The 10,974-nt window shown below is 46.1% G+C and overlaps 4 protein-coding genes across 4 annotated transcripts, besides 4 other annotated features; 3 read left to right on the top strand and 1 right to left on the bottom strand.

The window, feature by feature from the left end:
• Positions 1-716: 716 nt before the first annotated feature.
• On the top strand, positions 717-2,240 carry PVX_082975 (hypothetical protein, conserved; the record flags this gene model as incomplete). Its single annotated transcript, XM_001614144.1, has 1 exon — positions 717-2,240. One exon carries the CDS (start codon positions 717-719, stop codon positions 2,238-2,240), a length of 1,524 nt encoding a protein of 507 aa, XP_001614194.1.
• Positions 1,762-1,785: a microsatellite.
• A 636-nt stretch (positions 2,241-2,876) lies between the features above and the next one.
• Positions 2,877-2,901: a microsatellite.
• A 771-nt stretch (positions 2,902-3,672) lies between these two features.
• Positions 3,673-6,045, top strand: PVX_082980 (mannosyltransferase-III, putative; the record flags this gene model as incomplete). The annotated part of the gene is made up of 2 exons (XM_001614145.1): positions 3,673-4,912; positions 5,291-6,045. The coding sequence occupies 2 exons, from the start codon at positions 3,673-3,675 to the stop codon at positions 5,926-5,928; spliced, it is 1,878 nt and encodes a 625-aa protein (XP_001614195.1). The 3' UTR covers positions 5,929-6,045.
• Positions 6,046-6,636: 591 nt separating this feature from the next.
• PVX_082985 (hypothetical protein, conserved) lies at positions 6,637-7,641 on the top strand. Its single transcript, XM_001614146.1, has 3 exons — positions 6,637-6,881; positions 7,128-7,243; positions 7,390-7,641. The coding sequence occupies exons 1-3, from the start codon at positions 6,805-6,807 to the stop codon at positions 7,509-7,511; spliced, it is 315 nt and encodes a 104-aa protein (XP_001614196.1). The 5' UTR covers positions 6,637-6,804; the 3' UTR covers positions 7,512-7,641.
• Positions 7,340-7,359: a microsatellite.
• Positions 7,642-8,275: 634 nt separating the features above from the next.
• Positions 8,276-9,604, bottom strand: PVX_082990 (hypothetical protein, conserved; the record flags this gene model as incomplete). Its single annotated transcript, XM_001614147.1, has 1 exon — positions 8,276-9,604. The coding sequence occupies one exon, from the start codon at positions 9,602-9,604 to the stop codon at positions 8,276-8,278; it is 1,329 nt and encodes a 442-aa protein (XP_001614197.1).
• A 388-nt stretch (positions 9,605-9,992) lies between these two features.
• Positions 9,993-10,029: a microsatellite.
• The last annotated feature ends 945 nt before the right edge of the window (positions 10,030-10,974 follow it).

Genomic DNA, 10,974 nt, shown 5'->3' with positions numbered 1-10,974 from the left:
ATGACCAAAATTGTGGAAAAAAAAAGCTGCAAAAATTATTGCTCGTTCAGGTGAAAACATACATGTGTGCACAGTTTAGTGTATTTTTTTTTTTTTTTTTTTTTTTTTTCTTCCCATTTTGGCTGTACAAATAACCCTTTGCACACAGGAATTAAAAAAGCGTTGTAGACTTTTTCTTAAAAAAAAAAAAAATATGAACTGTTCAGGTGTGTGGTAAACTGTGCATCCACAAAAGTGTATATACATGCCGATGCGTAGATTTTTTCTTGCGTAAGCAAATTGACTAAAACGAAGCGTATTAAATCGCCAAGTAGACAAAACAAAAAAGTGTTGTGTTGGTGTAGACAACAGTACATATAAACTTGGTTCTACACTTTTTGTATGATTTTTAAATACGCCATTTAAGGCTCCTTACGAAATGCTAAAATGGGGTATACGAGCTCACGTGTTTATGTGCCCATATATATTTGCAAAACATGCGCAATATCGCACACGAAACTGTAGCAGCTGTTTTTTTTTTTTTTGTACTCACCTCCTTTATTTGTTCGTTTCGTTTTCTCATTTGTGTGCCCCATAATTGTGTTTATGCTTTACTATACCGTGCTGAAGTGTCCATTTGTTCTGCCTTAAAGCATTGTGTGTGACGCGCTCAAGCGGAAGCATTCGAACAGATGAAAAAAAAATTACACAAAAGAGCCCCATAAAAGTTGTCAAAAATGAATAAATCAATCAGCTCGAAGGGCAGTTCTTCCACTGCTAAGGCGGTTAAGAAAAAATTGTCCAGAGATACAATCGACACGGAAGGGGGAATTACCCTTGAGAAGCAGGAAACCGTTGTCAGTAGTACAGATGGCAACATTCTGGAGAGGGACACATCCCGTGATGCTGGCTACGGCAATTCAGTTAAGTTCCTTTTGGAAGATGGGCAAACCTACGGGACCACCTCAAGCCTAGATAACGCAACGGGATCGAAGAATTACGCGTACTCTTGCGACAACTCTTTTGCGAATGTTTCATCTGGGGATAACTTTTCCTACGCTGCTGGTAGAAGCGCGAATGGTCAGCACAGCCCCTTTCATGCAAAGTTGTACAGCCAGAGTAATTGCGGTGGTGGAAGGGGGAGCTATGGTGGAGGCGGAAGCGGGAGCTATGGCGGAAGTCGAAGCTATGGTGGAAGCGGCAACTTTGGTGGCAGCGGCAACTATGGCGGCAGCGGCAACAGTAGGATCGCCTACAATGCAGGGAACAGCACCGTAAATTTGGAAAATTACGACTACCTAGATGTGGATACGGCCCAGCACAACCATCAGAATGAGAACAATTTCCCACCGCAGGATAGCTACTCTGGGACGAACAGGCAGTTATACTCTGCATCTAGCACCTTATCTCCTATAGACTTAAGACATGCTAACAGGAGTCAAAATATTTCATACCCAGATCAGTACACCTATAGCAGCTATTCGAGCAGAAGTCCTCATCTGTGTGGAAGATCATCTTATTTCCCCTTGGAGGGCAAGAGAGGAGCCCATTCTTTGTGCAGTTCCCCAACATATTCAGGCTACGAAAATGAGTATTATGCCTACCCCCATGGAGCTCATTTTAGAGAACTCCCCCCCCATCTGTACTACTTGGCGAAGGAGCAAGAAGAAGAGAGCTGTTGTTTAAAAAGAGGAATCAACTGTTCACCACATAGCTGCAAAAACTTACATATGGATAACCCATATGAGTACATAATTCAGGCGCCAAAAATGCCAATCACCATTAAAGCGCCAAGTAGAAAAAGATTCGATGTGTTTAAAAAGCTAACCCTAACTGTGGGGACCTACTTGGACGACGTCGTAAATGTAGTGATAGGCATGGTGGAGTCCTCCTACAAATGCATAGCGAGGAACAATAAGACCAACCTGTATGATTTGCACCCATTTTATAACCCAGATCCCTTTTACTCGAGAAATGAAAGGCCAACCTTAAAAACGGGAAGCACTCTACTGGACAAAATCAATTCTGCGTTGGACGGTACGACGCTTGAAAAGCACACAACCCTGCCGAGGGACTTTGGGAGAGTTGCCATTCCGAAGACGCAGAAGACTGGCAGCAAGTTCGTCGACGGGATGAATAGCATGCTGGACAATTTGCTGAACGAGCCTCTGTCTTACCAGAAGTATGACTACTTCAGCGATCGGTGTGAGAACGGCCAGGGGGGGCGCAGCACTGGAGGGGGAGCGGCGAAAGGGGGGTAGTACTGGAGGAGCGGCGAGGGGGGAGTAGTGCTACAGATTGGTACATGGAGTCACCATTTTTTCGCAACATGGGGGAACTGTCCTGTACGTGTATACCATCCGACAAGTCCGCTGCGCTCACTCTGGGGAAAACTCCAAATTGTCGTTCTAACGAGAGATTTTTCCATGTCACCGTTTGCACTCCCTTGTGCAGCTACGCCTTATCTATCACGCCTACTTGTACTGTGTGGGGGGCCTCCCCGAGCAGCGGCTCTGAATACGCACAGGTGGGCACCTTCCCCGTCAGTCAATGTGCTGTCTCTTCTTGGAGGTTATCAAAAAGGGTAGGCAAGCCATTTTGGATAACTCCCAGAGGGCACATACCATTTGGGCAGCATATTTTTTTGGCCCGCCTTCAAGTCGATCACTTCTACTCCGTTCCATGTTAAGCGTTCCACTTAATAATACGTACATATGCCTGTACGCATGATTAACAACTTTTGCTAAATTGCCATCTTCCACGTGATTTTTTACGCACCTTTGATGCAAAAGGGGTGTAGTGCTCGAACGTTTGCTCATTGAGGTTTAACACATATGACTGTGTGTTCCCTTTCGAAGCTGCGTTTTCTTTTCCTTTTTTTGTTCACCCCTTTGAGGGGGATTTCCTCCTCCATTTGGCAGGAAAAGCTGAGCGAGTCATTACTCCCTGGGGGGGGAAGTATAACAGCATTCGTGCACACAATGAAGGGTAAGTGTGCCCTTGCCTGTAGCCCGGTGAGATCTTTCCGTCCATCCTTTTACGAAGGAGCTGCCTCCGCCGAAAAGGAAAAAAAAAAAACACGACAATATAGCTCCTCCCATATCGATACATTTTACAAAAAAAATGCAAACGAATGAACATTGGAGAAATAAAAATAACGCAAAAGGGACGCTTCCCAATATCGACTAAGTAAAAGTGTAACGGCGAAGAAAGCATGAGGAGTCATTTTTTTGGCAGCCTCGGTGAACACTTATTAGTGAAAAGAAGAGAGTAAAATGCACCCTCGGAGGAGGTAGAAAAATATGACTTGCTCTTGTTATATCAGTAACTACGCAAAGAGGGGGAGGAGAGACAAACGAGCAGTAGGAGCGGGGCCCCTTCTCCTTCCCACAGCTGTGCGTAAGTATATATAGGTGTACACGCGTGTGGGTCCATCTCCGCGGCTGACAAGGGGCGACCTTTTCGCCGCGTTTGAAGGGGGCCCCGCTGAATGGACCATAAGAAGACCTCGAACATGCCATATGAGACATACGCACTGAAAAGAAAAGAAACATTTCGGGAGAAAAGCCTCAAACTGAGCGCAGCTACTTTCCTTCGTGTACACACTCCACACATGAGTAGGGGCGAAAATTGGAGAAAATATAACTGACCTTTTTTTTTTTTTTTTCCCTCATTTGGAGGGGGAGGGCCAAAATGACATATGGGGACATTCTTAAATATGGAGAGGCAGTAGTAAAGAAGTGTACAGACTCAAAGAGGTGCCTGTTGTATCTAATCCTTTTTAGATTGCTTAACAGTTTAGCGGTTCAGACGTCCTTCTTTCAAGATGAGTACGCTCAGTCGATCGAAATTTCGCATTATTGGGTTTTCGGGTATGGCCATAAACCCTGGGAGTGGGAACCCTGCATATCTCTGCGATCTGTGGTGCACCCCTTGACGTATGCCATTTTGTTTTACATTTTGAAAATCACCAAGTTGGATACCCCCCTTGCGGTTCTCTACGCCCCAAGGATTTTTCAGGCGCTGTGTGCGGCGCTCGGCGACTATGGGGTGGTCAAGTTGGTTACGCTTTGGTATGAGCAGCTGTACGAAGGGGGGAGAGGTGTGAGCGGTGTGAGCGGCGGAGTGAGCACCGGTTGGAGCAGCGGCCGGAGCAACCGCTGTACCAGCGGGGGGCACCTCCCCCCCGTGCACGCAGTCCTCACCTGCTACTTCCTCTGCTGGTTCCACTTCTACACCATCTGCAGAACCTCCTCTCAGTCATTCGAGTGCATATTGAACATATGGGGGGTTTACTTCATCTCGAGGAACTACCTCCCCGTTGTTCCCTCCACGCGCGGAATGACACTCTCCTGCTCGAATGAACACGCGAAGGAGAAGCAGAGCAACCAATCGAGAGGAGGCACAGCTGTTATGCGGCGGGGCGTCCTCCACAGCGATCAAAGATTAGTGCAAGAGGGCCACCCTCCCAGCAGTATCCTCGCTAGTGATGATAAAAGGAAAATTTCTTCCACAGGGGAAGCAGAAAATGGAGGGACTACACACCGTGCAGGGGGGGAAGAGGCGGACAATCAGGGTGATGTCTCCACAATTGGGCACTCCTCCTTCCCCCATGAGGGTATCCCCCACAAGGGCGCCACATCAGTGGACAATCTCAAAAAGGCGCAGATACGAAATCTTTTGCTGAGCCTGCTGTGCAGCTCCTTCTGTGTGCTAATCAGACCGAACGCCGCCCCATTTTGGCTTTGCGTATATTTCCTCTACTTGTTGAAGAGCGCGAAGGGGCAAAAGGGAACTCTACGGATGGGGGAAGTGCTCACAATTGGCCTCTCATACACGGTGGTTTTTTTTCTCCTGGGAATGATAGCAGATTCGTATTACTATAACAAGATAACGATCACCGTTGTGAATTTTTTTCTTTACAATTTTTTAAGTGGGCAAAACAGTTACTTTGGAGAGCACCCCTTCCACTTTTACCTTTCCTGTGTCATCCCGTCAGTATGCCTTCTCTTCACCCCTTTTACGTACTACTCCCTCCTCTCTTTGGTGGGAAATGTGGCAAAGGAGAGAAGCCCCATGGAAGCACTTATCAACAGAATAGATCGCAGCGTATTCGTGGCTACCCTTTTGGAAGTCCTCTCATTATCACTTAGCGTCCATAAGGAGCATAAGCTTCTCATTGGGTATATGCCCTTCATCACAATATGCACAGGTTTGGGGCTACACAAATGGTGGGTGTATGTACAGGAGGAGGCAAGAAAAAAAAAAAAAAAAAAAAAAAAAAATTTTTTTTTGTTTTTCTTAAATATAGGCTTCCTACTTCATATAGTGTGCGCCTTCTTCTTCAGTAGAATACATAACAGTTCCCCAGAAAAAGTCGCCACCTACTTTCGAAACCTCAAAACGGAGAGTGATAAGGAGGTGACCATTTTGATGACGGACTGCTATGACACCCCGTTGTACTCTCACATTCACAGGCAATTTAAAATAGGCTTCCTAGATTGTTCGCCGCATATAAGGAAACCAAATGGGCACATTTTGCACAACTGGAGGAAGAAGATATATGACGATCACTTTGGAAAAGTTTTTTACCAACTATTTGATGAGAGCAAACGGACTCCCGACTCGGTCGAGCCGTATATAATCCCAGGGCAGAACTTCCAATGGTTTGGCCGCAAAAATTTTAACAAACGAAGGAAGCACTTCCAGTGGGGTTACGAGAAAATTAACTTTTCCTGTTTGGACTACCGTTTTTCCACCCCCCTAAATGGAGAGCTGCCCCTTTACTTGGTCACCACTTCGGAGCGGCTGCCCCAGTTGGCACGCTTCCTCTCCCAGTTTAACTATCGCCTTGACGCGGACCCCATTTTCTCCCACTTTGCGCTGGTGGAGGGGGGCCGGCGTCTCGGCGTCGTCAGCCATTTGATTTTCAAGCGGGGCCCTGCATAGTGGGCAGCACTCCGGGGTGTGTGCATGATGTGTGTGTTGTGGTGTGTATGATATATGTGTTGTGTATGACGTATGTGTTGTGTTGTGCTGTGAGCTTCTTACCGCCCTGCCGTCATTCGCTCCGCATCCAGCGTGTCCACTAACGATGGGAGAAGCGGTGAAAGGGAATTACCTTTTTTTTTCTTTTTTTTTTGTACATTCATTTCGAACTAGGCAACTCTGCTCCACATTTGTTCGTATGCTAAGTAGTCCTTAATGACAAAATGTTTTTCTCGCAAACGGGAGTACATGAGAGGAGCCGCCCACTCGGCTGACTCATCCCCCTGCCTTTTTGAAAATGCCGGTGGGGGTAAATAATGGCAAGGAGGTTGACTCACAAGCGTGTTTCCCTGTTTTTCCAGCTCAAACACAAGTGGGAAAAGAAGTGCAAAAATGAGGAAGCGCAGAAGCGCAGAAGCAAATGTGCAAATGGTACACATGCCAAATGTACGTACCGTGCACACGCTTGTGTGCGCCCCGTGGAGAGGCCCCATTTTGACGTGCCTTTTTATCACCGGGTCCAAGGCGGGCAAGGAGACACAGCGCAGTTGGACAAAAGCGGTACAGCCATCTCGTCAATGTTATCCCGAATGGCAACAAGGAAATAAAAAAAAAAAAAAAAAGAGGGGTCCATTCGCGTAACAAAATTTTTCCCATTTTTTCCCATTTTGTGCACACATTGGGGGGAAGGAAGAAACGGTCGACGCAGGATGTTATAGCGCCCGTTAAGCCGCCCATTAAGCCGCTAACATGACATGCGTACAAAAATCACCTACGCTGTGCACACACTGAACAAATTGGACACCCTACCTACGCGCTTCTTATGAGAAGGGAAAGATGGACATGTGTTCGCTGCACTGCTCCAAGCTGAATGACCGGGCTGCCAACGAGTTGAGCTGCTTCAACAAGGCGAGGTTACAAAAAAGAAAAAAAAGAGAAAAGCGAAATGCACCTCTGCATACGCCGCTACCATGCCGCTACTATGCGAAGAACGCATCGTGGAGCAAACCTGTTCGCTGCTCACCATTTTTAATTTCACAAATGAGCGCGTAACGGTGAGAAGCTCATGTGTATGCACGCATGTGACCCATTTGGGCTAACACCTCCGGGTGATCTCCCCCTCCCCCCTTTTTTTCCTCCACATGCCATTCTGTACCCAGACAGGAAGATAAAAATGAAGCAAACATAAGATACAACAAGGAGTGCAACTACAAGCTCTTTTTCTTCATCGTCCAGTTGCAGCAGAAGTTGAAGGAGGTGGAAAAGGAAAACGAAAGTAAATTATCCTCTCGAAAAACACAAAAAAAATTGTTCATAAATGGATAAACACATGCATACACTTGTACGGCCACGTGAATATCCACCTCACATGTGGTTGGCCCATATGTGCTTCATGGCGACTTCCCCTTTCCCCCCTTTCAGAACTGAAGGCCTTGCTGAAAAAGTACAACAAAGAGACCATCGACCAGGACAACGAAGTGATCAAACGGGCCCTGCTGCTCGTAAGCTGCCTCATTTTTATTGTTATTTTTTTTCTATTCTAGTTCGGCTGTGCTTTGGGGTTAGTCAAAGCGGCCTACCAAACGTATGGACGACGGGAAACCCTCCCGCGACCCGCTGTACAACCCGTTTTCACTAAAACTTATTACTTGCCTCAACACTGGGCGAGAAAGTAAAAAAAAAAAAGAGTGCCAATGGCCCAGTTTGTTAAGGCAGACCCTGTTTTGCTAAAAAAGGGGATAAACAGCAGTTCGCATTGAATGCACAAATGGGGGAGCGGATAAGCGATCGGGCACTGGGGCAGAAGCGGCAAGTGGGAGGGACAAGTGGAAGGGACAACTTTAAACGACAAATGGACGGGACAAAGGGCCGCTAAACGCGGCGGCGGCTCGCAGGAGAAAGAAGCTTCCACTCGGAAGGGGCCATCGCTCTCGAATTAAGCCGCGACTCCGTTTCGTCGCCTCTCTGTGAAAGGGCACACAAGGGAGTCGAGAAGAAGACACATGGTAATGAGGAAAAAAAAAAAAAAAAAAAAAAAAAAAAGGCACTCCCGGTTGATTGTGCGATACGGTCCGAATGGAAGAGGAGGATGGCAAAACGTCTTCCATATGGGGGGATAAAAGGCAAAGGTGGCTATCTGATGGGTTAAAATGTTTCCCTCTCAAAAATTTCTTTATGTTGTACTACCGCGCAAAGGGGTGACTCCACTGAGGCGTGGGGCTCGAAGCAGGCAGGGACCCGCCCGGTCTCACCGCTTCTCCGCTGCTCCGCTGCTCCGTTGCTTCCCCTTCGCCGCTCTCTCGCACCATCACATGCATGCCGCGTCGAGGGCTTGGCGCGGACCCCCCTTGTTTAAAATCGAATCGGCGCTGGTGTTGACAAACGGGTTGGAGGAGTTGCAAATATTTAGCTCATTCTGGAGGGACTCTTCGGAGACCCCCATGGCAGAACTGGGGGACACATCGTAGTAGGTCTCCCCCCCGTGATGATCTTCCCCATTCTTACAATTGGATTCGCAGCAGTTGGAGAAAATCCCCTTCTGGGCCTTCTGCCTGGAAGTGTAATAATCGACGTACTCTCTAGGGATAGGTAACGACCCATAAGGCGAATTAAAATCGGTGTAATCACAATCTGGGAATTTCACATCCTTTCTGACCATGACAGGTGGAATCTGCTTGACCGTTTGTACCGGGTAGGGGACGATTAAAGGAGGAGGGCATTCCAAGTTCACGTCAAATTTAGGGACCAGCTTCTGTATGTATACAATTTTTTCAATAGGCTTCCAAACGTACTTAACTTCATCCACGTATTTTGGAATCTCAATAATTTTGGGGACTCTTTTTTCGACTGTATCTACCACCACTTCCCTTTCTACAATTTTGTCTATGTACTTAATTTCGGGTACTTCCACCTCCACAATTTTCTGCTCCCCTATGTATTTAACAACCGGCCTGGGGACCTCGTGGACGTCCCACTTGGGGATGAACTTATGCGTGTACCCGGTGATGATTGGAATGATTATTTCCTTCTCCACGTATTTCACATTTGGTATCTCCACATTGGAGCATTCCACTTTGATATCCAATTTGGGCACATCATGCTTTATATTTTGATTATAAATTTTGGGCACAACAAAATCGGTCACTTCCACTTGAGGTATTAAAATAATTTTGTCTCTCCTTAGTATGCCTTGCACAACAGACACTGGGATTATTGGCTGAGAACATAAAAGCTTTAATTTCCCATCATCTGTCCATGACCACAATTTTTTGTCCCCTTCTTGGTCATTCGAATTTGTCCTTATAGGCAATCCATTTTCGTCATATAAAGTTTCCCTCTCGGAGGACTCCTCACCTTCTGGCACGTGGTAAGGGGATACCTGCCCTGGAATCTTCATTTCGTGCACCTTGCAGGATAATGCTTGTCTCTCTCTTCCCAGCCCGTGCAAATCTGGGATATACTGCGCGCCGGGGAATTGGTCGTCCGGCAGTTCTCCGATGTCCATTTCGCCTGGAATGGTTACCCCCTCCGCATTTTGGTCTTCCCTTTTGTCTGGCCCCTCATCGATGTAGTCCCCCACCGAGTTGCCACTTCGCTCCGTACTCGGTTCGGTGTTCTCCCCCGAATGGTGATTCATTTGGGGGAAATTCGCGTGTGTTACATGTGGGTGCAAGTATGCACGTGTGGGTATGCACCTGTGTATACACGTTTATCCTTGCTTAGCTGGAGCCACAACTTGGGACACGCAAAGTTGGTCCTCTTTGCAGAAATGCCACTCGGTCCAGTTTCCGCGGTGACCGCAGGGGGTTGCGACTCGCGCGGTGCTGTGTGTGCAAAAAGGAGGATTTAAAAATGTAGGAGCGCAAATGTATGGCTTATTTCTGCTTGGAAAAGGCAGCAGACAGGTGGTTTACAGGCGAATGTGCGTGATTTTTTTAACTCTTAAAGGGAAGAAAAAAATATATATATATATATATATATATATATATATATATATTGTGCGACTTATATAGAAGGGAAAATCACACAAATGCCCTTTCGGTTCCTCCTTTACTTCTTCGCCAGTTTTACAATTTTGTGCCATGCAACGGAACAGCAAGACGCCCCTTTTGTCACAAAAAAAATAAAAAAAACGCTTAACTTAAATGTCGCGTGTTACACATATATACTTTATTCCTGCTGCGCGTTTAATTTCGTCCGCTTCCCTTTTTTTCGCCACGTTGGGAAATGCGCTTTATGTACGCGTGTGCAAGGTCTGCTCCAAATTGGTGTAGAATAAAAAGGTGCAAGCCAAAAGTGGAACAGAAAAAAAAAAAAAAAAAAAAAAACACCATTAGTGTGCATTAAAGCGGTGAAAAAATATTCCATGTTCATAAAATTAACAACATTTTTGTAGAATTTTATGAACAGGTCAGGCAAAGTTGTATCGCCAAATAAAAGCTGTTTAAGCTGCAACAATTGGCCAGCTATGCCTTTTTCGCTTCACCAAAGGATAGCCGGAGGCCCCTCTTTGTAGGTTTGTTATGAACAAAGTGGATTAAAAATAGTTAGCTTGAAAAAAAAAAAAAAAAATACTAAAATGTTATGAACGGTCATAATTTTCGATGTCGGTGTGTAGGATTTTTTTTTCCTTGCGTTAAGTGTGCCTTCATTTTGGTGCACTTTTTTTAAAAAAATGGAAAAAATCTTTGGACGGGCATATCTTATCAAAGCAAGGTTAACCGTGCAAGCGTTGCATATGCTATGTGGTTGGGTTATTCGTTCCTTTTTGCTAGGGGGGCATTTAGCATATATTTGGCCTATTAGGCGTATGACGCTTACCGCGCTTACTGCGCACATTGCGCTTTTCACGTGGGTACATAATGGTGGAGGTTACTCAAACAACGTTATTCATATAAAATACATGCCTTTTTTTGCATGCGTACGTAGTTAACACAGGGGTTGCGTTTGGGTGTTCATTCGGCAGCACATCCCCCGAACATTGCCCAATTCAACAATGTAATGAAC

Source organism: Plasmodium vivax, chromosome 12 (genome assembly GCF_000002415.2).
Source record: "Plasmodium vivax chromosome 12, whole genome shotgun sequence".
Classification (NCBI taxonomy): Eukaryota; Apicomplexa; class Aconoidasida; order Haemosporida; family Plasmodiidae; genus Plasmodium; species Plasmodium vivax.
The sequence above is the reverse complement of the archived record's forward strand: the minus strand, read 5'-3'. Positions and strand labels throughout refer to the sequence as shown.

Bases quoted from the DNA above. Each gene is read 5' to 3' on its own strand.
- PVX_082985 (XM_001614146.1), top strand. From the start codon at position 6,805: ATGGACATGTGTTCGCTGCACTGCTCCAAGCTGAATGACCGGGCTGCC. The intron at 6,882-7,127 runs GTTACAAAAAAG...TTCTGTACCCAG, and splicing joins AGCTGCTTCAACAAGGCGAG to ACAGGAAGATAAAAATGAAG. The intron at 7,244-7,389 runs GTAAATTATCCT...CCCCCCTTTCAG, and splicing joins GGTGGAAAAGGAAAACGAAA to AACTGAAGGCCTTGCTGAAA.